The sequence below is a fragment of the Perca fluviatilis genome, chromosome 20 (genome assembly GCF_010015445.1).
Source record: "Perca fluviatilis chromosome 20, GENO_Pfluv_1.0, whole genome shotgun sequence".
Lineage (NCBI taxonomy): Eukaryota > Metazoa > Chordata > Actinopteri > Perciformes > Percidae > Perca > Perca fluviatilis.
The window spans coordinates 28,513,729-28,537,447 of NC_053131.1; the positions used below are offsets into that span (position 1 = coordinate 28,513,729).

At 40.0% G+C, this 23,719-nt stretch overlaps 2 protein-coding genes across 4 annotated transcripts in view; one reads left to right on the forward strand and one right to left on the reverse strand.

Annotated features, from left to right (window-relative positions):
* Positions 1-18,941: 18,941 nt before the first annotated feature.
* Positions 18,942-21,249, forward strand: mrpl33 (mitochondrial ribosomal protein L33). Its single transcript, XM_039785272.1, has 4 exons — positions 18,942-19,081; positions 19,917-19,935; positions 20,074-20,180; positions 20,718-21,249. Exons 1-4 carry the CDS (start codon positions 19,060-19,062, stop codon positions 20,765-20,767), a joined length of 198 nt encoding a protein of 65 aa, XP_039641206.1. The 5' UTR covers positions 18,942-19,059; the 3' UTR covers positions 20,768-21,249.
* Positions 20,834-23,719, reverse strand: part of rbks (ribokinase) — a 44,807-nt gene continuing 41,921 nt past the window's right edge. For all 3 annotated transcript variants that reach the window (XM_039785271.1, XM_039785270.1, XM_039785269.1), the window contains exon 9: positions 20,834-21,677. In XM_039785271.1, the coding sequence (XP_039641205.1) occupies positions 21,504-21,677 (174 nt within the window). In that variant the 3' untranslated portion in view covers positions 20,834-21,503. The remainder of the gene's footprint in view (positions 21,678-23,719) is intronic.

The window sequence follows — 23,719 nt, forward strand, 5'->3', positions numbered from 1 at the left end:
TCATTTTATGGTTATTTGACTGAACGCATTTATTTCAAAATATGCAGCATATTAGTGTTAATCACCCATATCCAACACACCACTGTTGTATTGGGGGAGTTAGAATGTGTTGAGTGGCTGACTGCTCGTAAATGTTACTAGTTTGTTTTTATACAGTAATTATTTGTAGATTATTCACTGGAAATTGCATCATGTTTCCAGTGCCAGCCACAGCAAAGGCGGCTCCAGTGTAAGCAGCAGTCTTGTTTGCTCTCTGCTGGCAGCTCGCTGATACTGCACAGATCATGGGGATTTTAGGTTGAGCAGGTTCTACGTGTAAGTAAGACATGTTGGTAGAGAGTAGGGGTGTGAGAGGTGTTTCTTCATTCTTCTGTAACGGTTAAGACAAAAGTACACCATTTGTTAAATCCTAACATTGCATTACAGGGTGGTGCAATCATTTCCTGTCAAAGGTCAGAAGAAAAAGTCAGAAATGTTTCTCTCTTCCTCAATCGAGATTGAGTCATTTAACCGTACATTGCTGTCTCAGTAATTCCACTGTATGTAAGAGACAGTGTTGTAGTCGTGACCACCTGAACCGAGACCAAGTCATTTCCAAGACCAGAGTGTATCGAGACCGAGACAACACCAAGACCAAGGCAGGGCGGGACTGAGTCAGACCCAAGACCAGACCAAACAACTGAAACGCATAGTACACAACTAGCTAACATTTGTAGCTAGTATTCGCTAAATCACTTTGGGAAATTCCATTGATAACGTTTGCTGGCTAGCTTCGTCAGCATCACTTACACTTAGCTTACCGTTCTTTAAAGGTGCAGTAAGTAAGACTTATAAAACTAACTTTCTGTCATATTTGCTGAAACTGACCCTTTGTTCAAGTAGAGCTACATGAAGCAGGTAATAATAATAATTAAAAAAAACGGCTCCTCTGGCACCACCTACAGCCTGTAGTGCGATTTGCAAAAATCCACCGTTCCCTGTTCAGATGCACCAATCAGGGCCAGGGGGGGGTGTCTAACTGCGTGTCAATCTCTGCTCGTGCACATGCATTTCATAGCGCCCTCCCCTCCCCCGCTCTATCGTGCACAGCTCTCCCTTGTGGGGGGAGGGGCTTGGGAGACCGTTTGGGGCTTTAGCGGAAAGGGGGGAGGGACTGAGAAGTTGTCGATGTTCAAATTTTTTCTTATTATCTTCGCAATCCTACCTATGGCATCTTTAAGCTTCCCTACTAAGTGCAGATAAAAAATGTAGGTGGTCCCAGCTGTGTCGGTTAGCGTTACATTGCAGAATTTACCCACTGCCGTGTGTTTTCTTTTAGATGTTGTTTTGCAAATAAACTCTTTAAAAAATAGAATAAATAAAATGTAATGAATAAAATGTTATTACCAACGATTTGGCTGACATCTCCCAGACAGTCAGAGCTTCGTCTCCTGTCACCTGCATTCACTTTGGGTCAGTGCATGTTAAGGGAGGGGGGGGGGGGGTTAACAGTAACACATTTCAAACTAGAAAGTTATTGGTTGCATTTGAAGCAGTTTAAGTTTTACATCCAATCACAGAAATGATGTTAACACATAAATCAGATAATACACAAGCAATTTAGTGATATCCCTCAAGTTGTAGTCTTGAACGGTGTTGAAATAAAATCCAGAGTCCTCTTTATCCAAGAACGTGCCAAGACCGAGTAAAAATGTGGTCCATTCCGAGACGAGACCGAGACCTTCGAAAAGTGGTCTTGAGACCCGGTCTCGAGCACTACAACACTGGTGGGAGAGATTTATGCTGCGTTCCAGACACAATTTTTAGCCCGTAAGTTACGACTTCAAGTCATGACTCACGACTTGGTAGCATTCTAGCGTTAGCTAGCAGCTACCTAACGTTGACATTAGCTAGCGCTAGCTGATACTAGCGATTTCTAGTCGCCGACATATTTTGGGCTTCATTTAATAAACACAACCTGTAGTAGTACACAATCGTATGTGTATTATTTTGATTACAATGTGCGGAATTACATTACGTTGCCTATTTATGTCTATTTATTTATATTTCTCACAGTTAATCATCGGCGTCTGTAGAGCATCAACAGGGAACGCCATTGTTGTTTATGTGCGTGTGACGTCAAAAACTGTAACTGGGAGTACAACGATCTGGTACGAGTTCACGGGTAGTAAGTTACGGGTTTGACTGCCGTTTGACTGCAGCATTATTACAGTATTATTACAGTATAAGGTTTGAATGGATAGGAGAGGAGAGGAGAGGAGAGGAGAGGAGAGGAGAGGAGAGGAGAGGAGAGGAGAGGAGAGGAGGACTTGGGTGATACATTCTGACCAGAATCAGGACCAGAGGCCACCTATAGGTGATGCTGTGACACAAGTATTCAGCCACTTTGACTCGGTCTTGTCCTGGTTACCAAATATGGCACAACCCTAAGTCCAAAAAAACAGCGTTTGATTCCTCTGCATTGATGATTGCACAATCGGAAGAATGCGGGGGCAAGAAGCATTGTGAGCATGCACCAGTGATGTCAACATTTTTCCCTCTCCCTCGTCAGTTGTTTAACAATGCTGAAATAGCTCATGACAAATCAGCCGGCTGACCTCTGAGCGTCATCACGTCTTTTTTTAGCAGTGTATACTGCAAACCTCGGCCCACTTGGCCTTGGAAGTCCTTGTCTTTCTCTTTCCTGCTGCCCGCGTCGCCCACACTCTCCCCTGGATAGCGGCGCACGGCCATAGCCTCTCTTCTCGCCTCCACTTCCCTCCACTCTTCCCTCACCCACTGACCCACTGGCGGAAAGCGTGGGGGCCATCTGTGGTGGAAAGGTTACTTTTAGTCTCCCAGGCTGCTATTTTTCTATTCACTGTTTTTATAAAACACAAAGCGCAGGCTTACTTACGCAATGCTTGTCTCAATCCCTGGCTCCCTCTCCCTTTGCTTCACAGGTATTGTTTACACAACAGTGCACTTGGTCCGTGGCAACACTCCCTTCCAGGAAGAATGACGGTCACATTTAGACACAAGATACATTTTTTATCCCCCAGCTGAATGAAGCAATAAATGGTTTAAAATTGCAATCAGTCCACTTCGGATGCAGATTCACATTTGAAGTATGTGTGTGGACTCTAGCTGCTCATATCAAGAATGGAAGTCAATCAAATGAGCACCTTTTATCAATTTGGATATTTTTAACCACAATTCATGCAGATCACATGTAAACCAGTAATTTCCCTATCTTATCCCACAAAAAGTGACTGCATTTCTTACAGCATGACGATAAACGTTCAATAATTGTGCTGTATTGTTCATTGCATGTGCAACAATACTAGCGGATGTCAACTTTACTGTAATCTTTGGTTACACTTTAATTGAAGGTATCTACATAAGAGTGACATGACACTGTCATGAACGTGTCATAAACATTATAAACAAGTCATAAACGATTATGACGTAACGCTTCTTTTGGTAAGTGTCATTCGGTTTTTGTCACGACAAGTTATGGTTAGGTTTGGGTTCAAACGCAACGCCTGGGATGGGCGCGGCGAGGGGCACGGGCACAAGGGGACCACGGGTGTGAGTAAAACACTTAAAGACCTCATTAAAAAATAAAAAAAAGTTTGGTTATATAAAAGCTGTTTAAAAGAATGTCAGATATTAAAAGCAGGTTAAAAGAACCACTGGACAGTACGGACAGGAGGAGAATACAACTTTAAATATAAGGTCACCTCCACATCTGCTCAGGCCTTTCTCCTGGAGAGAGAACAAAATAAATTTTTTTTAAAAATATAAAATTATGAAAATAAATGCCCTGTCGTCACAATATAAAACAATCTCTCCCAATATTAACGGAATATTTTTAACATTAAAAAAAAATGACTAAAAACATTTAAAAGGTTTAAAAGAAAAGGGTTAGGGTTCATGTGTCATGACAGTGTCATGTGTTCATGACAGTGTCATGTCACTCTTATGTAGATACCTTCAAGTAAAGTGTTACCTAATCTTTAAAGGGCACATACGCCCATTTTCAGAATTCATGTTATTCCTATGGTCTAAGACAGTCCAAAAATATCAGTAAACATGAACATCTCTGTCCCGAATCCAACACCTAGAGTGTTAAAACTCAAATTTGGGGATGTCATCAAGTGTGTAACTGCTCTACGGACATTGAATTGGGAAAGATGAGAACACCCAGGGGAATTTTGTGAGTATATGGGTTCCTTTTCAGAACTGAGAACACCACAATAGAATAAAGCTCATCCAGGTATAAATATAAAACATGTAACAAGTATAATATTACAGTAATTGAATGTTCCTTGGCCACTGAAATAACATATTGGTATTCTTAATTTAGGTGGGGTTCACCTTTACAATAATATATAAAGGATATTCAGACTGGTGTAAAAAATCCATCTTAGCTACAATTGCCACCAAATCTATTGTTCCCTATTTAATACAGTTAGGGTAAGAGTTTACCTATTGGAGTTAAGTTTAGTTTAAATTGTTGACTTCCACTCTCCAGCTAGTTTTTTAATGAGTCAACATTGTTATCCCTAGAGACATTCTGCTTGCATGCCCAGTGAAAATGTTGATTATATCTGCTTTAAATAGCTTACATTTGGAGGATCTTCGTGGCAAAATATAGCAAAGGGTCCATCAAGTTCCATCAATATACACACAAAATACTATATAATCTGCCTGAGGAAATGCATATAAATATCCTTGAGATATTTGAAAGATGGCTACTCTGTCAAACAAATCTATGTTTCTGTTTTGGGATAACACAAAATTCTGATATTTGAAAACAACAACATATGATATTGACTACTTCTAATAATATGTTAACACATAGCATATGTCATATCAAGAAGCAGTACCATGTTGTGTGCTGACCCCAAACAGACTCACAGATGTCATAAATAATGATAAAGAAAGGCGACACGTGTGTTTCCACAGTGAAATATCCCTTTATACCACATGTGTCAAACTCAAGGCCCGCGGGTCAAATCCGGCCCCTCGCTGATTTTGATCCGCCCCGCATATCAATTTAGGTTCACAATAAATTTCGGCCCACCTGGTTTTTCTCACTTTTGCCCCCCGTTTTTTAAGTTGTGTTTGTTGCTTTTTTCAGCCTTTTTTCTATGATGGCTAAGGAACTTTTTTGCTGACATTTTTAGGGCTTTATGTCGACCAAACTGTAAGGGAGAAGACTTTATAAGACACGCAATAATACAGTCAAAGATATTTGACTTGTTCAAAATTAAAGCATGTCAATAAACTCTAAATGTCTGTCCCTTAACGTGATTCTTATTTCACAATGTGGCCCTTAGTGAAACTGAGTTTGACACTACTGCTTATGCAGTAACAAAGTGGGTTGCAGGAATGACAAAATGCATGGAGGTAGCATATGAAGACATGAGGTAATGATTTTTGACACATAATGACTGCCGATTTTTGATGACTATAGAGGGGGAAAAAAGAGAAATTATCTAAGTCGCAGGTTTAACATGTGACATACTCTGTTGCTAAAGATAGCTTATTTGACCACACTTTGGTCTTGTGCCCTAAACCATGTTGACCTTTACACATGACATCACAGAAGAAGAAAATATGTTTATTTGGCTTTAAATATACATGTGCAACCTTTTCCATAAGATGTGAGCCCCAACATGCTGGCCTTTACAGTAAAGTACACATTTTCCTATGCAGCATGTTTCTATTTGAGTATTGTTCCAGTCATGTTCATTCTTGTGGAACAAAGTGTGGCGTATCTTTGAATGGAACATGCAGCATTATATCTACAGGAACACGGCCTTGATTTATGTCCAGCAGTCGGTTTCACAATTATTGTGAAATTGCTGCCTGATTACATCAACACAGTGGATGATTGAGTGTGTGTGTGTGTGTGTGTGTGTGTGTGTGTGTGTGTGTGTGTGTGTGTGTGTGTGTGTGTGTGTGTGTGTGTGTGTGTGTGTGTGTGTGTGTGTGTGTGTGTGTTGATCTGTATCCACCACCAGGTCATGATGACCTGAAAGAGTGCAATTGATTTTTTTGATTGCTGGTAGAACTTATTTTGTGAAAAAGCTTGGTCACTTAAAGTACAATTGTAGAATATTATTTTCTCTATGATGAATTACGTATGTGCTGTAGATTTGCAATGACCAAAAGGGAAAATAACAAAGAAAAAAATGAAATGAATTAATTCAGTGCGAGATTTAAAAACACATGATTTAACTGAATTAAACTAAACCACCTTTTTATTTCATTCATTAGCAGTAAGGCTTTTAGAATGTAACTAAGTACATTTACTCAAGTATTTTACTTTGCTGATGCTTATTTCATTCTCAACTTTATACTACTCCACTACATTTCAGAGGGAAATGTTGTACCTTTTACTCCATTACATGTATCTGACAGCTGTAAGTTTGCAGATTGAGATTTTACATGAAAACACATGATTTATGAAATATGATGTACAGTAGGCCTGTATAAAGTTTTAACGTGTTTTTGCTCCTTCCTGACCAGCTACAACATTAAAATCCTGCTGACATTTTTATGCATCAATAGCAATATTATACTAATACAATATTATAACACTGGCAGGAGCCATTCTGTTGCATAATGATCATTCTACTTTTTACACAGGTACATTTTGCTGTTAATTCTTCTGGGAGTGCTTCTTCAACCACTGATACTTTAAGTAGCCTACATTTTGCTGATAATACTGCTGTACTTTTACTGAAGTCAGATTTCAAAAGGACCTTTTTTAACTTATAGTAAAATATATTTATACTGATTTTGCTTACTTGAGTAAAGAATCTGTATACTTTTTATTTATTTTTTTCACCACTGCTGACAGTATCATATTTGGCTCACTGAAGCATTATGCTGCAAAATATTTAAACCCAATACTTTTCTTATGGCTGCACCATTCCATCAAATGGAAATACTGTTGCACCAAAATTCAGTCATATTTGGTGTCTTGGGAAACTTTGGGATCTAAGAATCTGTTCTGGGTTTGTAAAACGTTTGGCTGCACAACATAAGCGATTGTAACCACTGGCCAACCAGTGGGCCACTTAAAGGGGTTAAAGCAAAGATGGAGGATTGTGTGTAGTAGATTCAGTTCTTAATCATTTTCTATATATACAGGGGCATCTGCAATAGTACTGTATAGCTTCTCACCTGAACTAAGAGTTGTGACCACAACAATCCTTACACTTTCTCTCAGTGTGCATTATGATTGATTTAAGGCTCTTATTGATTTAAAGGTGCTGTAGGTAGGATTGGGAAGATCCAGGACTTAGTCAAAGAATTTGAACATTGACAACTTCTCAGTCCCTGCCCCCCTTTCTGCTAAAGCCCAAATGTTCTCCTAAGCCCCTCCCCCCACAAGGGAGAATTAATGCGTGTGCTTGAGCAGTGATTGGCACGCAGTTAGACACCCCCCCTGGTCATTATTGGTGCATCTGAACAGGGAGTGGTGGATTTTTGGCAAATCGCACTACAGGCTGTAGGTGGAGCCAGAGAAGCTGGATTTTTTTTTAAATTGCCTGCTTCATGTAGTTCTACTGGAACATAGGGTCAGTTTCAGCAAATATGACAGAAAGTTAGTTTTATAAGTCTTACCTACTGCATCTTTAAGGCTCTTTGTGGCCTTGCTTCTTGCCATATTTCTGACCTTTTAATCCCACATTAGCCTGTTCCTATAGTTTATAATCCTCGGGCAAAGATCTTACAACTGGAGGGGACTGAGCCTTTGGCCTATGGCTCCCTGAGTCAAGTTTAAATTTCAACTTGAATTGTCTCTTTATTTCTTTCATATGAAATCACTGGAATTAATTCCCCCTATTTGACTGTGGTCCAGTTAATGTCTTTTGTCGCCTTTACGTCCTCCATTTGATTTTCTGATTATAATTGGATTAATTTACTGCCTTGTGTGAAGCACTATGTCATGGGGTTTTGAAGAGCCCTAAAGAAAAATAAAGAATATTTTTATTAAAACAATAATCCTTCAACAACCCAGTTATTAATGATTAAACTGTGAAGAACAACAGAGGGCAGCAGAGGGTCTTGGTGCAATCACTGAGTTCCTGATAGCAGTCCTTACCAGCCAAATGCATCTCTCTATAACACAGGAAAGAGAGCTGATTTAATGAGAGCAGTAGGAGACACAGCATGCTACAGCGGCCCTCGTCACTGGCTTGGTATGGAAGCACTGCACTTAGATGGAGGATGAAGCCTGACCGACCAAGGCCAAGATTAACAGAGGCAGGGGGCCTCTGGGTGCTACTTCCTCCCTTCCCTCTCTTGGCAGTGGCATAATTGCTGAGGTTGCCTAGCGACCGGAAGCATGGAAACAGAAGGTGTCACTTGTTACCTCAAAGCTGGATTTAGCCAAATTATAAAATAGCCACCGATGGACCACAAGGGGGATCGAGTTGCTAAAGATAGGCGGCAGAAGGCAGGAGGAGAGGGAGGAATCAGGGAATACATAGAGGTCACGATGAGGGCCATTATTGTTTCACTTGCCACTTTGAAATGACCATAAAAATGCAAATGTAAATTAGAAAATGACATTATTAAGAGATCACCTATATGTAAAACAATCTAATTTGATAGCAATAATTAACATAATGCCGCTGTACTAAGTGGTAGTCCTACTGTATCTTCACACCAAAATGATACAACTTGCATAAGGTAGCATGTTTTTTGATTAATTAGCTACATATATAAATATGTAAATAATATATGTATATATGTATATAATATACATTTTAAATAAAAATGATATGGCTTCAATTAATATATAGATATAACTTCACTCATTTTTAAAGACTCATTTGCACCCTATAGGCTACACTGCTTGCTATGACCAAGTGACCACTGTCATAAGACCCTTTCTAGAGTTACAAATGCCAGTGACAGAAGAGTTTTATTCAAAGTGTTTTGCATCACACTGCCTCTTCACCACACCTCTTGTGTTTCTGTTCCAGCTAGCTTGCTGGGATCAATTGCAGGTGGGAGTGAGGTGCTATAGTTACAATATGTAGGAAGAGATCAGCTCTATCAGTGTTGATGCCATTTGTACACACATAACGCAGTTCCCCTCGCTCTGCGGAGCATCTTTCAACTCATTGTTCAACTCATGGTTTTACAGCACGCCAACTTTACATATTTTTTTTCTTTTTCAAAACAAAAATTTTCCCCAGGAGACTTGTCTCCTTGTAGCCTGGTCCTACCATGCTCTGGTACATTTCATTTGTACAGAGAGTCTGGCCACTCTCCATTGACAAGTGTTAACTTCCTTGAAGGCAGGTACTGGTTGAAGTTTAAAACTACTGGATCTGCCCAGAGCCACTCTGGATGTGCCGTAACCAATCGCTACCGTTTGGTCGTGCTCGCCTTAGCCAACTCAAGTCCCTGTGCCGTTTATAAATTACAAGTAAACGGCGCGTCACGGAGCAAACAGAACTACGTCACGTTCTGTGTCGCGTACATAATTATATCTAAACTTAAAAACGTATCGTTGCCTAAACCTAACCAAACTGCGATCAATGCACACAGTTAACGACGTGTTCTGAACCACTGCCGTTACGTTTCGGTATGAGAATGGAAAACACTTCTGTGGGTCGTATTTCCTGTCATCGCTAGGGGCGCTACTTTCTGAAATGCTCCTATGGGTCGTATTAGAGGGCAGGAATAAACAACCTATGGTAACATTTGGTTTGGAGGACTTGTTGGTACTTTGTTACAGCTTAGCTTAACCTATGTTCATAGCCTTGAGGTTAGAAAAAAGGAAGGTCCACTTTATGAATTTTGTTTTTTCTTTTTAGCTTGAACTGATGAAAACCTTATGAAAAATTGTTATAGTAGCCTGAGGCTAGCAAGCACAAAGGTGAGACGGTATTTTTCTACATTTACCCAACGCTAACATGCTAACTAGCAACTGATCCTGTAAGCTCACTGCTCGGTGCAAAGTGAAGATAATCTTGATAATTAGCTTGAGTCACGTACGTTTTATTTTTATAGCCCAAAATGTATCTCAGAGTCTTTTACACCCTCAATCTTGTACTGTACAATCACAGTATGATAATATTAAGTTAATTGAGTACATAATATAATATAACATTAAAAAACATAATATAAATATCAAGTGTAATAACTGAGTCATATCATTTTCAGACAAAATATAAAAAAAAGGCTGGATGAGAGAAATGCTATAGTTTTTATTCAGCTCATCATTTAAATAACTGTTTTGAGTACTGGCGACATTTGCATTGCGTTATAATGTGCATGTTAATGATACCATTGGCTGGACACCCCAGCCGTGGCACCGATTAGATTCTTGATTGATTGATTTGAAAATCATTGGTTCTCAGAATCATTTCCCGGCAAGATGTCATTCAAGGCCTATCATTCTAATTCCTCATATTTTTCTTTTCGACCAATCCTTTCGTTTGTCGGCCTTCCGCTTGCTTCCGCTCTTCCTGTCGTTATCACACCATTATTAGCCTCTCAACTCCTCCTCCCCACCCCTTCTTCTTCTCTCTGCATTTTCTCGCTCATCCACATCTCCCTCCAATAAACCCATCCTACAATCTGTACCATCACTCACTCTCTCCTTTCTTGTTCCCCATTGATCCCCATTATTGACTTTTCTGTATCAATCACCTTCTCTCATGCCTCCACTCCCTGTTGTTCCAACGTCCCCCCTCCCTACCATTTACCTTCCTCTCTGCCTCCATCTCTGGTGTGCATAGAGCGGATGGCGGCGGCCCACTCAGTCCTCTCAGGGAGCAGAAGGTTTGTCCACTCCCACTCAGGCTTTGCGTCATGGAACACGGAGATAGAGACAGAGGAGAGAGAACAGATGGGAGGAGGACACACTGGCTGCCTGTTTTATAACATTACTCCTAACAACACTGTGGTCATCAGTATGACTATGTAAAGAAGCAGCCTATTGTAGACTCATCAAGCCTAAATATAGGAATGAGCTGAATATAGAAGAGCAGGAACTGACAGTTTTGGTTTGAAAAGGAAAATTTGTCCCACACTTTGGGAAAATGTTCAGAGTTTTATGCATTATTCTGAAAAGATTTGTATTCGGGGTGAAATGGTGCTTTATTAGAATTCTAGCCTTTTTAGAGAAAACACTAACAACACTTGAGCGTGTGGCTTATTTATTAAATATTATTATTAATATTATTATTAACAGTTACGTGAATTAAGTTATTTATTTCGTATAGACTGTATACAACTTCACAGACCATAAGCTCACCTTCACCCCGTTGCTTATGTGTAAATTCAATCTGAGCGCTTCACTATGACAAGATTGGTGTATCCATAGCGACCTGATGCACATCAGTGTGTGACATCATAACTGACACAATCACTCCCATTTACGCAAGTGGAAAGAAAATTAAAATGCAGACCATTCTGCTATTATTGTTTTGGCCTGTATCTCCTTTAAACAAGCATTGCATATGATTCTGGTTGCAAATGAGGATAACAAAAACACCCTATAAATGCCACAGAGAAAATCGTTAAGAAAGCGCGTTCAAATGCAAATGCCGTTTACTGGATTTACACAAGAACAAAACAAAAATTGTATTTGTGGCGCAGTGTTAACAAGAGATTAGATCTCCTCATTGTAAGCCGAACACAAACAGTAAAATCTGGGTCACGCTAAAAGACAGGATCCACCCTGGGAGAGAATTCCCAATGATCTTGGACAGCTGGATTAAGATATACAGACAGAGACAAGTTCCAGAGAGAGCAGAGACCAGTGTGTGATGTAATCAAGCAGCATTTTCTGGAACAGCATCACTGATAATGAATTAGAGACAGAATGTGAGGACACGCTGACAGTACCCAGGGTGGTTTTGTGGGTAAGTGAGAATGTATTTTGGTTCATTGTTGCAATGTAAGTAAGGCCGTGGGTGTAAAAGCATAATGACACGATCTAAAAGTCGACAAAATCAACCACCTACAACTGTTGCAGATCCACATCTTGATTTCAGCGTCATGAGAGCTGCTAAATTGACTGACTGAGATCCTGAGCATTAAATGTGTAATTATAATCAACTGTGGCTTTTACCCTCTATACAAATACAAGTGGACTTTCTGTTACAGGAAATACAATACAATCCATCCATGATGCATGCAATCTTGAAAATCTAACAACACCAGTTCGTACAGAAAGTTGAAAAAAAATTTTTTTTTAAAGCAGTTTATTCTTTTTATTCAGAAAGAAACAGAGAGGAAAGAGGAGCGAGACGGGAATACATGCAGCAAAAAGCCCAGAGCTGGACTTGAACCCCGGCCGTTGTGGTACGCACCCTACTATATGTTCTGTCCTGGTTTAAATCTGGAACCAATTTTTTTTTTTTTTTTTTAAACCTCAAAACCAGGCCTGTTAGTTCAGATGGTTAGAACCTGGTGCTAATAATGCCAAGGTCATGGGTTCAATTCCCCTAACTGGCCAGAGAAGTGAATTTAAACTGCTCATATTATGCTTTTTGGCTTTTTCTCTTACCTTTATTGTGTTATATATCTTTTTTGTGCATGTTATAGGTTTACAAAGTGAAAAAGCCCAAAGTCCACCCCAAAGGGACTTACCATCTCCAACAGAAAACACAAACACAAACTGCTCCAAACAGCTCTATTGTAGTCCAGCCTTTACTTCCGTGACAAACGTGCATCACTTTGTAACACACGTTATAATGCTCGCCTAGCTGCTAGCGTGGCACGCCCTCATACTCTGCTTCTGACTGGTTAGTAGTCCTTATCTAGCTACTGCGCATGTGCGACTCCCAACAAAGATGGAACAGAAGTGAGATGCCTCACTCTGTAGCTAAAACAGAGAGCTCAACACACAGGGTGAAAAGAGGAGCTGCAGCAATGTGCAGTACAACAAAAATACAGTGTTTTTTGAAAATTAAACCATGTAAACCTATTCAGGTACAACCTCTAAATACAATGATGAACCTGAAGATGAGCATAATATGAGCACTTTAACAAATGATTGTGTTTGCATCTGGAGTGTCAGATTCTGCAAAGTTTGACATAATAGAAAGTTATATTGCTCTGCAGACACAAATATAATGAAGAATGTCGGCCTTAATTCCACTAACTCTAACAAAGCGGAAAGCGGGGGGACCAGTGTCTACCATTTAAGCTAATTACCTTTCACAGCAGCTAACTGGCTCGCAAAACAGTCTGCCTTTTTGACAAAGGTTAGCTCTATTTAGCAACTATACCATGGCACTTCTAAATTGCAAAACAATCTTCTTCTTTCTTTATGACCACATGGCCTAATGGACAAGGCATCTGACTTCACATCAGATGACTGGATTCGAGTCCCTTAGTGGTTGAAGCTCATGCATGATTCTTAGGAAACATAATACATGCATGTTTAATGCCAAGTTGGGCACAATACTTAATGCTACAATGGTGTTTAAGCTTTAATACCAAACTTGAAACAATATGGAGTATTTTGCTCTGCAGAAAAAAATATTTTGGAGAAGGTGGGTATTAATTCCAATAACTTTCACATGTGATTTCTGCAGTCCACCATTTAAGCTAATTCCCCTCCACCAATGCCAAGCAAGGAGGTGGTCACACCTGATTGACCATCCAAAACTGGTCCTATTCTGTACGTTCTGTCCTGGGATAAAAATCATCAAAAGTAGGCCAGTTATCTCAGATGGTTTGGATGTGGCGCTAATAATGCGCCAAACATTACACCAAGGTCCAGGGTTCAATCCCCATACCGGCTAGAGATGCCAATTTAAAGACCTCATATTTTGCTGTTTGCTAATGTGTCAGCATCTGGAGTTCAAGTTTCAGGTAATGATGCAAAGTTGGAGATGGAAAAAAGGCATCTGACTTTATCAGGTCAGTAGCTTGAGGGATCAAGTCCCTTTGTGGTTGAAAGCTCCACCGTGATTCAAAGATACTTTGGAAGCTTTTTTGCTGCCAAGTTGAGCACAATAAAAAACAAGACTCACTGCTGCAATGTTGTAATTTTGAAGCATTAACATGTAATTTTTGGATGTTGGTACAAAGTTTGAGATAAAGTATTTTGCTCTGCAAGAAGAAACATTACGGAGAATGTAGGCATATAAATTCCACTAACTTTCAAATGAAAAACAAACAATATGTCTGCAGTTGCCTGCTGCTACTCAAATGTGGAGCGCATGCTCTATAATTTGAGCTATTTCCCCCTTCACCGTCTAACTGGGAGCTGGTCACACCTGACTGAGCATCCAAAATAGGTCCAGCGTGCATTCTGTCCCGCCTTAACTCTGTAAAAAAAAAACAATTGTTTCAGAAATTCTCCAAAGCAGGCCGGCATAGCTCAGCTTTTTAAGCGTGGAGCTAAGAACACCAAGGATGTGGCTTTTATTTCTGTGGCATGCAATGAATGCTGCTCTGTGAGGGTTGTTTAGTCTTTAAGCTTTGCTTAGATTGTTTTGGTTGCATTTTGTTAGTCTCAAAGCAAAAATAACCTTCTTAGATTTCATCATTACATGTATGTGCACCCACTGTGTATATAGCAAGGATAATGTCTGAACACCACTGTACGACAAGTGATCAGAATCAGAATCAGAAAGGGCTTTATTGCCAAGTACGTTTTTTGCACATACAAGGAATTTGTCATGGTGTTGTTGGTGCTCACAACATGTCACACATTCTCAAATATAAGAAGGATAAACGAATATAAACAATATAAGTATAAACATATACACACAGTATGTATTTATAACAATAAAAAAATTTTGTAGGTGGGGTATTCCTCCCTTACTTTATAGGTCTAACCAGATTTGTTACAGAAAGATACAGACTTGGTGAAGTGAAGGGATAAAAACACTATGAAATCACCTTTTGTTATTTTTTCCCATCATTTATATAATATTTAATAGGGCATCGTGCTGACGCAAGCTGGGGAGTTGTGAACCACTGTGTGGTGCCTCTGACTCTGTGTCTGTGAGTCATCGTGTCACCTACTGCGACGGGGCTGTTAGGTCAAAAGAAGAGCAAACCGTTGTTGTGACAACTAATAATATGCGAGTTGAGGCTTGTTTGGAGGAGGTTGTCTGTGTCTTTGTGTGTGCCTGTGTACATGCAGGTGTTTCGTGGAGCTGTGCGCACATACATGCTTAAAAATATCAATAATCAATAATAATCAGCCATGTAAATCCACATTAGGAAACATGATGCAGCCAGTGCTTTGGTTGTTGATTCAATTAGACTTCATTCAATTAAGCAAATGCATCAATGCCACATTGTACAGTGAAGAGTTTTAAAGTGCCCATATTATGAAAAAATCACTTTTTCTGGGATTTGGGGTGTTCTTTTGTGTCTCTGGTGCTTCCACACACATACAAAAAATCCATCCATGCTGTTTTGAGTGAGATACGGTTTCTGAATGTGTCCTGCCTTCAGTCTCCTAGTGAGCTGTTCAAAATCGGCTCGGACTGTGAGCTGGCTAACCACAACCGTTAGCTCGTAGCTAACGGTTAGCATGCTAACGCTAGCATGCTACATCATTCTCAATAGCAAAGCACTGCTACAACACACACAAGTTCACCATAATCTACAAAAGAACTACTTACATGTGCGCCCTCATTTAGAAGTCTCCCAGCTAATCCTGCCTTGTAACTGACCAAAGTTGGAGAAACAGGCTTTCTTTTACTGTCTCTAGAGTTAGCTAGCTGACATGCTCTACATCTGAGCTACTGTGCATGTGCGAGTGCAATCAAAGATAGTAGTGAAGAAGAAGATGAAAAGAGGTCTCACTCTGTAGCTAAAACAGAAACCAGGTGAAAAGAGGATCTACAGCAGTGAGAGAGAGCTGTGCAGTACAACAACAATATGGTGTTTTTAGAAAATTAAACCATGTAAACCTATTCTGGTACAACCTTAAAATACAGTTATGAACCTGAAAATGAGCATAATATGGGCGCTTTAAGATTTTGCCTTTTTTTCATGTTTTCATGTTTTTTCATGTAGTTACGTGGCTTAACACCCCAAAGTATTGATTATCTTAAAGGGGAATTTCTATATGTTCAACCTGGACCCTATTTTCCAATGTTTTTGTGTCTGAATAGTCTCGCATTGCCAGACCTATCTCCACAGCACTGCAGAGTCAGGTATGGCCACACCACACATACCAACATGGTCTCAAGGCAGTTCATGAAATGGTCACGCTTTTTTTAATTTATTGATTCGTGTACCGGACACGTGATCAATACATTTTCGGGAAATGGTCACGCTTTTACGCTTTTTTCAATTTATGTCCGGTACACGGGACATAACGGGGAAAGGACACGTCACACGCCGGGACACGACCCGCGGTCTCTGGGTGCTCAGCACGGAATGAGAAGCACGTATACGGAGGTTGGGTTTAGGAAAAGAAGAACAGGGGAAAGGACACGCCACAAGCTGACACGACACACGGTCTCTGTGGGACACGCAACAACAGCGGGACGGTTGTGTTTAGGGAAAGAAGAACGGGGAAAGGAAATGTCAACCGTCAACAACGGGAAAATAAAAAGTCCTGTATTGTTTGACCCATCCACCACCCCGACCAACCTGCCTACGCATATTTTCGGCTTTTCACACTACTCCCTACCGTAGTCGTGTTGTGATCACGAAATATGCTTTCCTTTTAAATACATTACATTAAAATGCTCACCACACAAAAAAACGACATTGTGTCCTGTTCAAGAATCAATAGATTAAATAACATGACCATTCATGAACTGCCGTGAGACTGGGTTGTGGATACCTGGTTAAATTGCTAAATTTGCTCTTACCGGTGTATGGCTGTGTGTATTTTGTCCATAGCAAGTCCCCGTCAATAACGTCCCCTACAACCAATCAGAGCAACGTAATGTCCCCTACAACCAATCAGAGCAACGTAACGCGACCTACAACCAATCAGAGAAATGAAACATGGCCTACAACCAATCAGAGCAGTGAGCAACACATGCAAGTTGGAGCAGTGCTTGGTTCGTTTAGAAGCATAAAAAAAATGTTAGCCAGGTAGCCAGGAACTATCACAAATTACAGCTAAACAGTACTACACAAACATGTGTTTACTTCAAAACATCTATTGCGCTCACAGTTCTGGCCTTGCTCACTCTCAAAACTCGTTCTGCACTTACACATCTGTCCTTGCAAGCTTTTTAATCTTAACTTATAAATTAGTTACCTCTGAAATTTGATTTTAATTTTCTACTTCAATTGTTTTCTTGACAATAAACTGCCACATCTCAAAACTGACTAGATACTGAACTATACCTGTTCACTCACTGTAAAACCGCTTTGAATTAGAACCTGAGCTCAAGTTTCTAAAATAGAATTGAGCACATAAGTGATACAGAAGCTGGAAAATAATAGGTTGTAAATAAATAGAAAGAGCATATGAGATTGAAGAGTATAAGTGCGATTAAGTGGGAGAAGGAAAGAGTAGCTAACGTCCGGAGTGGCTGTGGAGAGAGCTGAGTGGGTGGGGTGGTGGAGGAGGAGAGCTGAAGCTGGAGCTAGTGGTCTCAGCCTCCTTCTCAGAATTATCCCTTAGTGACGCAAGCTCCTCCACTCACATCCTGACAGCTGCTCCCTGCCTGGTTACAGCGCTTCTCGGCCTGTCCAATAACATCCATATCCACTTCCGCTTCAATGCATGGCTTTCCCCCACTGGGTTTACCAATGCAGCTCCATTTGGGCTCATTAGTACATGTTCACTTACCTTTGTTGTTATCTTTTAATCTATGCACTAGTGGGACCTCAGTGTCGCATACTCACTGGATCTCCTTTCTTTTCTTTTTTTTTTTTAAAGAGAGGCTGTGAAGGAAAATAAGCCATTATTCTTACTCCGATTGTCTCAGGAATTGTTCTTCCTGAGTGATGATGACATACAGACAGATGGGCTGTATGACCTACTCTAAAAGTATATAAATAAAAGACTGGTGGAAAATAACGATGACTCTGTAAAATCAGGTATGAAATTGGGCCTTACAATGATAATACTGACCAAAGAATATAACAACAACGAATTCAAATAGAGCTAGAATACAGACTGAAGCATGGCAGTACCACTGGAGACAATGAGGTCATGTTCTCGCAAATATTCCTGGGAAATTACCACAACTGTATTTGGTCATACTACATTACCAGATACTCATTTGCTCTCATGGCAACAGCCAATGTCTAACTGCAAAAGAACAAGAAACATACTGAAAGAACTCAGTGCTTCTTTGCTGTAAAGAGACAGATTGTTTGTTTAGACACTGGTAGGATAAAAATGGAGACACTCCAACTGGCTGTATACAAGACAGAAAAAAAAACCATCCTCCTCCACTCTCAAATCATCATAATAGTCTTTTTTTATTCTCTCAGCTCAGACCTTTAGTAGCAGTACCTTTAATGTTGAAACACACACATCCTGCAAATGACCAGAAGCAATGAGCAAGCAGACATTGAATATGTGCTGCACTCATTCTTTTGAGATAATCAGATTGCATAGACCTGTTCCAGTCCCCTTTAAATGCACGAATGTACAATATTCAATTCATCTTAAATCTACTGTGACTATGTTAAATGTACATCCAGATGAGTGTGAAACTCTGTTAGAAAGGCAGACGATACACAACTTTGCCTGTTTGGCTACAGTTTAACACATAATATTGTGATGTGGAAGACCTATTTCATGGACTTGGACAATCTTAAATCTCAGACTGATATTGCACTATTCCTTCCCTCTCTTCAATTTGATATTGTAGGCTATAGTTTTTCTAAATTTGTAAATTAAATTCTATTGTAGTGTTATGCTGTATACTTAACAGTATTTTACAGTAAAATAAATTATTAATAATAATTAAATAAATAATAATAATCCGTAGACCGGCTTTGGTTGTATTTCTATGGCTCTGCGTTACTCCTTTAAGGGGACCCGGAAGTGCTTGTTAAACCGGACGTATAGACTTCCCAATGTGACTTACCTTTGCAAATACTTATGCTGTAATTCTGTCTTCTTAGAGGTTTAAAGTCTACAAAATGTTTCTTACCACCGCAAATTGTGAGTATTTTAACATAGCTATGTATTTATTGTTATAGAGTCGCGTTCATATCTATGCCGGGCTGTCTCAAACGTAGCTAGCAAGTAACCAGTCAGTTTGCTAACGTTAGCTGTTAGCTCTCCGTGTTGTTGTCAACATTAGCTAGCTATCTAACGTGACATTAACTGTCTATAACTTTGCCTCTACTTGCTTGTGTTTAACTGTTTTGCGTGGCGCTGTCAACGTGAAGTGTTTTGAGTTTTAAACGTAGTCACGCTCCGCTTTTATTCTTATTCTTTTATAAAGAACAACACACATTAATTAACATTTCTGTAAATGTGCCAGTGTTAGCCAGCCGGCTAATTTTCAACTGTAGTCCTTTTACCAGATGATTTTAGACCAGAGCAACATATATCTTCAGTGTTGTTGAATGCAGACGATGAAACTGATTTTTTAAACTGGAAACAGCAAGACATTGGTACATGTTAAACTATACAGACAGAAGTCAACAAGACACCATACAGACTAGCTAGCTAGAGCAACAAATAAGCTTTCTCAATAAGCCATGCAGAGCTACAGGAAGCAACAAGTTACACATCAACAGTATCCCATGCAAGCGTCTGTGATTGTAACGTTAGCTATATAGCTAACGTTATATATTAACGGTTAACTTGATTTAGTGGCTAGCCAATTTACCCTTTCACGTAACGTTAGGTGAATGCATTCATACACAATATTTGTCTAGTTGTATGTGTGTTTGTATGTTGTTTGTAACTGCAAATGCTCTCAATAAATTAATTGAAAAAAATCTGCCTGATTTTAATACACCCTCTGCTCTTTTTTTCTCTCTCTCAGTGGCCAAGGCAAAATCAAAGTAAGTGTAAGAATTATTAACGCTGAGGTTTAGCTGTATCATTTGTCCCAGGATAGCCCCAGCAAGAAAATACCAAAATGCCCTGTACTTGCAGAAATGCAGTCACTGTGTAGTTCGCTGAAGTTGTTTTTCTGTCAGGACCATCTTGGTGCAGATGATGAGCGCTGCAGGGACAGGCTACTTCTTCAACACGAAGAGGAACCGTCTCCGAGACAAACTGGTGCTGCGCAAACATGATCCATTTGGTAAGATATGCATAACCGGTTGTTTACGCTCTGCATGTGTAACATACACACTGCAACCCTTTTATTAAGCATTAGCCCATGCTGGAAAAATAAAGGAACAAACAAAGGCTGCACATTAATCATATTTTATTGAAATAGCAATACGGACTAGTGCAATATACAAATTGCAAGGGGGGGGCGCAATACAGTATTTGTTGAAGGCAAAATATGTGCCCAACCATTCTGCATGAAGTATTGTGGTGCTGCAGAGACGTCCCAGTCTACAAATTGTGTCATACAGACTAAAGAATTATTTTTTTTTGTTACAGATCCTCACAAAAATCACACTAATCAATTTAATTTCAATATTTTTCAATGAAAATGAGAATAATGATAAAGGATCAATATCAGTCAAAAATAATCACAGTGAGATATTTTCCTCCTTTCGTGCAGCCCCAGCGGCTACCCATTCTCCATAATAATACGTAGTCTTAGCATTGTTTTTATGTCGTCCAGACCCTGACACTTTTATTCAAAATCTGCTTTCTGTCTTTGCAGTGAACAAGCATGTCCTATTCTTTGAGAAGAGGAAGATCAAATCAATTTAACAATACAGCACCGCACAAATATATGGACAACATTAAACCTGCTCGGTTTAAACTGACTATTTTTTTTTATTGTCATGGATTATACAAGGTTGTTTTCGTCAGTCAACATTTCCGTTTGGCTGGCTGACATGTTGTCAGAGGATTTCTTCTGGGATCTGTCAAAATGCCTCTACTCTCCCCACTGCACCAGTTCAGCAGGATGCAAACCCACGGCTGAGCATCAACAAAGTTTTGTATACTACCAACATTTTAAACAAGACACTACGACTGGTGTAAAAGAGATGTTATTCATTGGGCTGTACGGTATCATTGATTTGGACTCAGTCAAGTGTTTTGCAACTTTATAAATAAACCCGGTACATGTAATGAAACCATTTGTGAAAAAATTATCTATTTGGGCTAATTAAATGTAAGTCAATTATGTGCAGTACAAGCTAAGTGTTAAGATGTTTGTCAATTATTAAACTGGTTCAAGTGATTGAGATTGTCTGCAAGTAGATGTGTCATCACATAGGCACTGTTCAAATGAATGTTATATTGACGGTCAAATTGAAATCAGGAACAGCTTTATATTAAAAGAACATTGGTTAAATCGTTATCACTAGTTTCATAACATTGTTCGTTCTTGGATTTCTCAAAAGCTGCTCATTTCATGTGACAGCCGTGTCCACAGGTCTATAAGACTATTCCAGCCTCGGTCCGTTAATACTGGCGTCTACTTGTCGATTTGCTGCTCTCAGAACAATTCAGCTGGCAGGTCCTTTTTGAAGGGGTAAGACGTCTGCGTGCCAACAGCCTGCACACTCACTCCTGCTACCTGATTGGCTCTGCGGGCCATCTCCTCCAGAGGCATTGTGGGATAATGAGCCATGTAAAATGCCAGTGCTCCAATAAAGCTGTCTCCAGCACCCTGGGAATAAACAATATTACAAGAATGCTTTATTAAATTCCACCTGTGGCTCAAACCGTTCCACTGTGTAATTCTACAGCTGTGCTATGCTCAGCAGAATTATTCAATCTTGAGTAGGCTGCAATGTGAGGAGCAATACGACAAACAGTGAATCCATTTAAAAAATAAGATTCAAAAATATGAAGCTTTACCGTTTTAAAATGTCCCATACTGTATTGAAGAGTATAGAAACACTAGGTAAATATAGAAAGGTGGGAAGGTATATTTTTCAATTCATAAAACAGTCAACAGTAGGGGGTGCTATGGCATTTGTTAGCTGTTGTTTTTTTCAAGTCTTGTGTTGCTGCCTGAAGTTTCCACTACTTTTAAATGAGTTACTGAATCGTTACCTTATGTAAAAGTGTGTCTCAGTAGCTCTTTCAGAGAAACATCTGTATTATAGGCATTAGTCCTATCATATACTCACATACGCCTCGTAATGCCAGCAGACTGTCTGTTGATGTATAAATTTGTAAATAATGTCATGATGAATCTTAAATGCATAATGATTGTTGCAAGGCATCCTTAAATATTTAGAAAAGCACACCGTATTTTTCACCAAAGTACAAGGAAAGAACAAACGTTAAGTGCATTATCTTTTGGATTTATGATAAAAGGTACCTACGACATTCTGTATAATTCCCCAAATTGTTGCTAACAAGCCAATTAACCATTGCATTTTATTTTATTCTGAAACAACTTTATAATCTTTTAATCTTATACTATATTTATAAACTGAAACAAACTCAGCACAATCCCCACTGGGTTTACTGGTTGCTTTTCCAAATTCAGCTGAATTGCACATGGCTGCTTTAATCACGTGTCAGTGACTTCACCATAACTGCCAACAGCTCTGGTTTTGGCTATCTGTTTTAACACATAAACCATCCATTTTCCCTCATCTATTGATAGAGATGGAATGTGCCGTCCACGCCCTGGAGGGGGCTCGCTGATGGGAAAAAGCCCAGTGGAATGTGGCGACACGCTCATGTTTAACCGCAAATTCCCCCCCCCAACGCCGGTTCTCACAAGCCTGCCCCATTACTCATCACAGCAGCACTCAAAAGAGTTCATTGCACTCTCTCTTTGCGGCACCTCTGTAAACCTCCTCCCCCCCCCCCTCACCCTCACCCTCCAACCTCAAAGTAACTCTTTTGTCAGGGATAAGGTTGTCGGTTGTGCTGGGATGATTCAGTGACGTGGCACGAAACAAAGACCTTAGCACTGATCCCGGCCTGGCAGGGGGGTGCATGCCCTGTGATCAGGGCACAAGGAAACAAACGGGGTCCATAGCAGCCGGGGCAACTGGAGGGCACGGCCCAGACAAGTTTTTTTTTGTTTGTTTTTTTACAAGCACCTAAACTGGTTTCATTTAAGGCAGTCTTTGTTCAACCAGATGATAGATACGAGAAATGTAGGAAGAAAAAAAAAAAGTGTTCTGATTTGACATTTGAAGGCCATTAGCGCACCCCACCCCCCACCCCCCCACTGCACGCCACTGGTGTGACTCCTGGAGAGATGCTGGAAAGAGTGAGATCAGAGCTGAAACATTTCACAGGCCTGGTGGATTTCCATGTTTAAAGCCATGGTATGTTTATGTCTCCTGTCTGGTAGCTGGGCTGGGCCACAGTACAGGCCAGCATTTGGAAATAAGGCTTTGGTAAAGCAGTCCCACTGGTTTGCCTCTGGCCCGTCTCCCAGATCACACGCTGCGGTTGAAACGATGATACCACTTTTGAGTGCGGGTTGATGCTTGGGAACCGATGACCAACGGGAGCACAGTTTCAGTGAAGTGGCCACTTTTAACAAATAGATTACGTAATAGAAAATAAAACATTTCGGTCCTTGTATTTATGACCATACATCATTATTTTTGCCTTCATGCCTCTTCTGATATTTCTTTTAATCACCTGTTTTGAATCACCTGTTGCCACTCAAGTAATCCACAACCAAATCCCTGCCAGAACAACCACCTTTGTCTAGTCACACTTTCAGGGTGGGGC

What these genes read in the sequence shown, in the direction of transcription:
- mrpl33 (XM_039785272.1), top strand. Translation starts at nt 19,060, where the DNA reads ATGTTTCTTACCACCGCAAATT. An exon ending in GCGCAAACATGATCCATTTG is followed by an intron (nt 20,181 to 20,717) that starts GTAAGATATGCA and finishes CTGTCTTTGCAG; the next exon opens with TGAACAAGCATGTCCTATTC.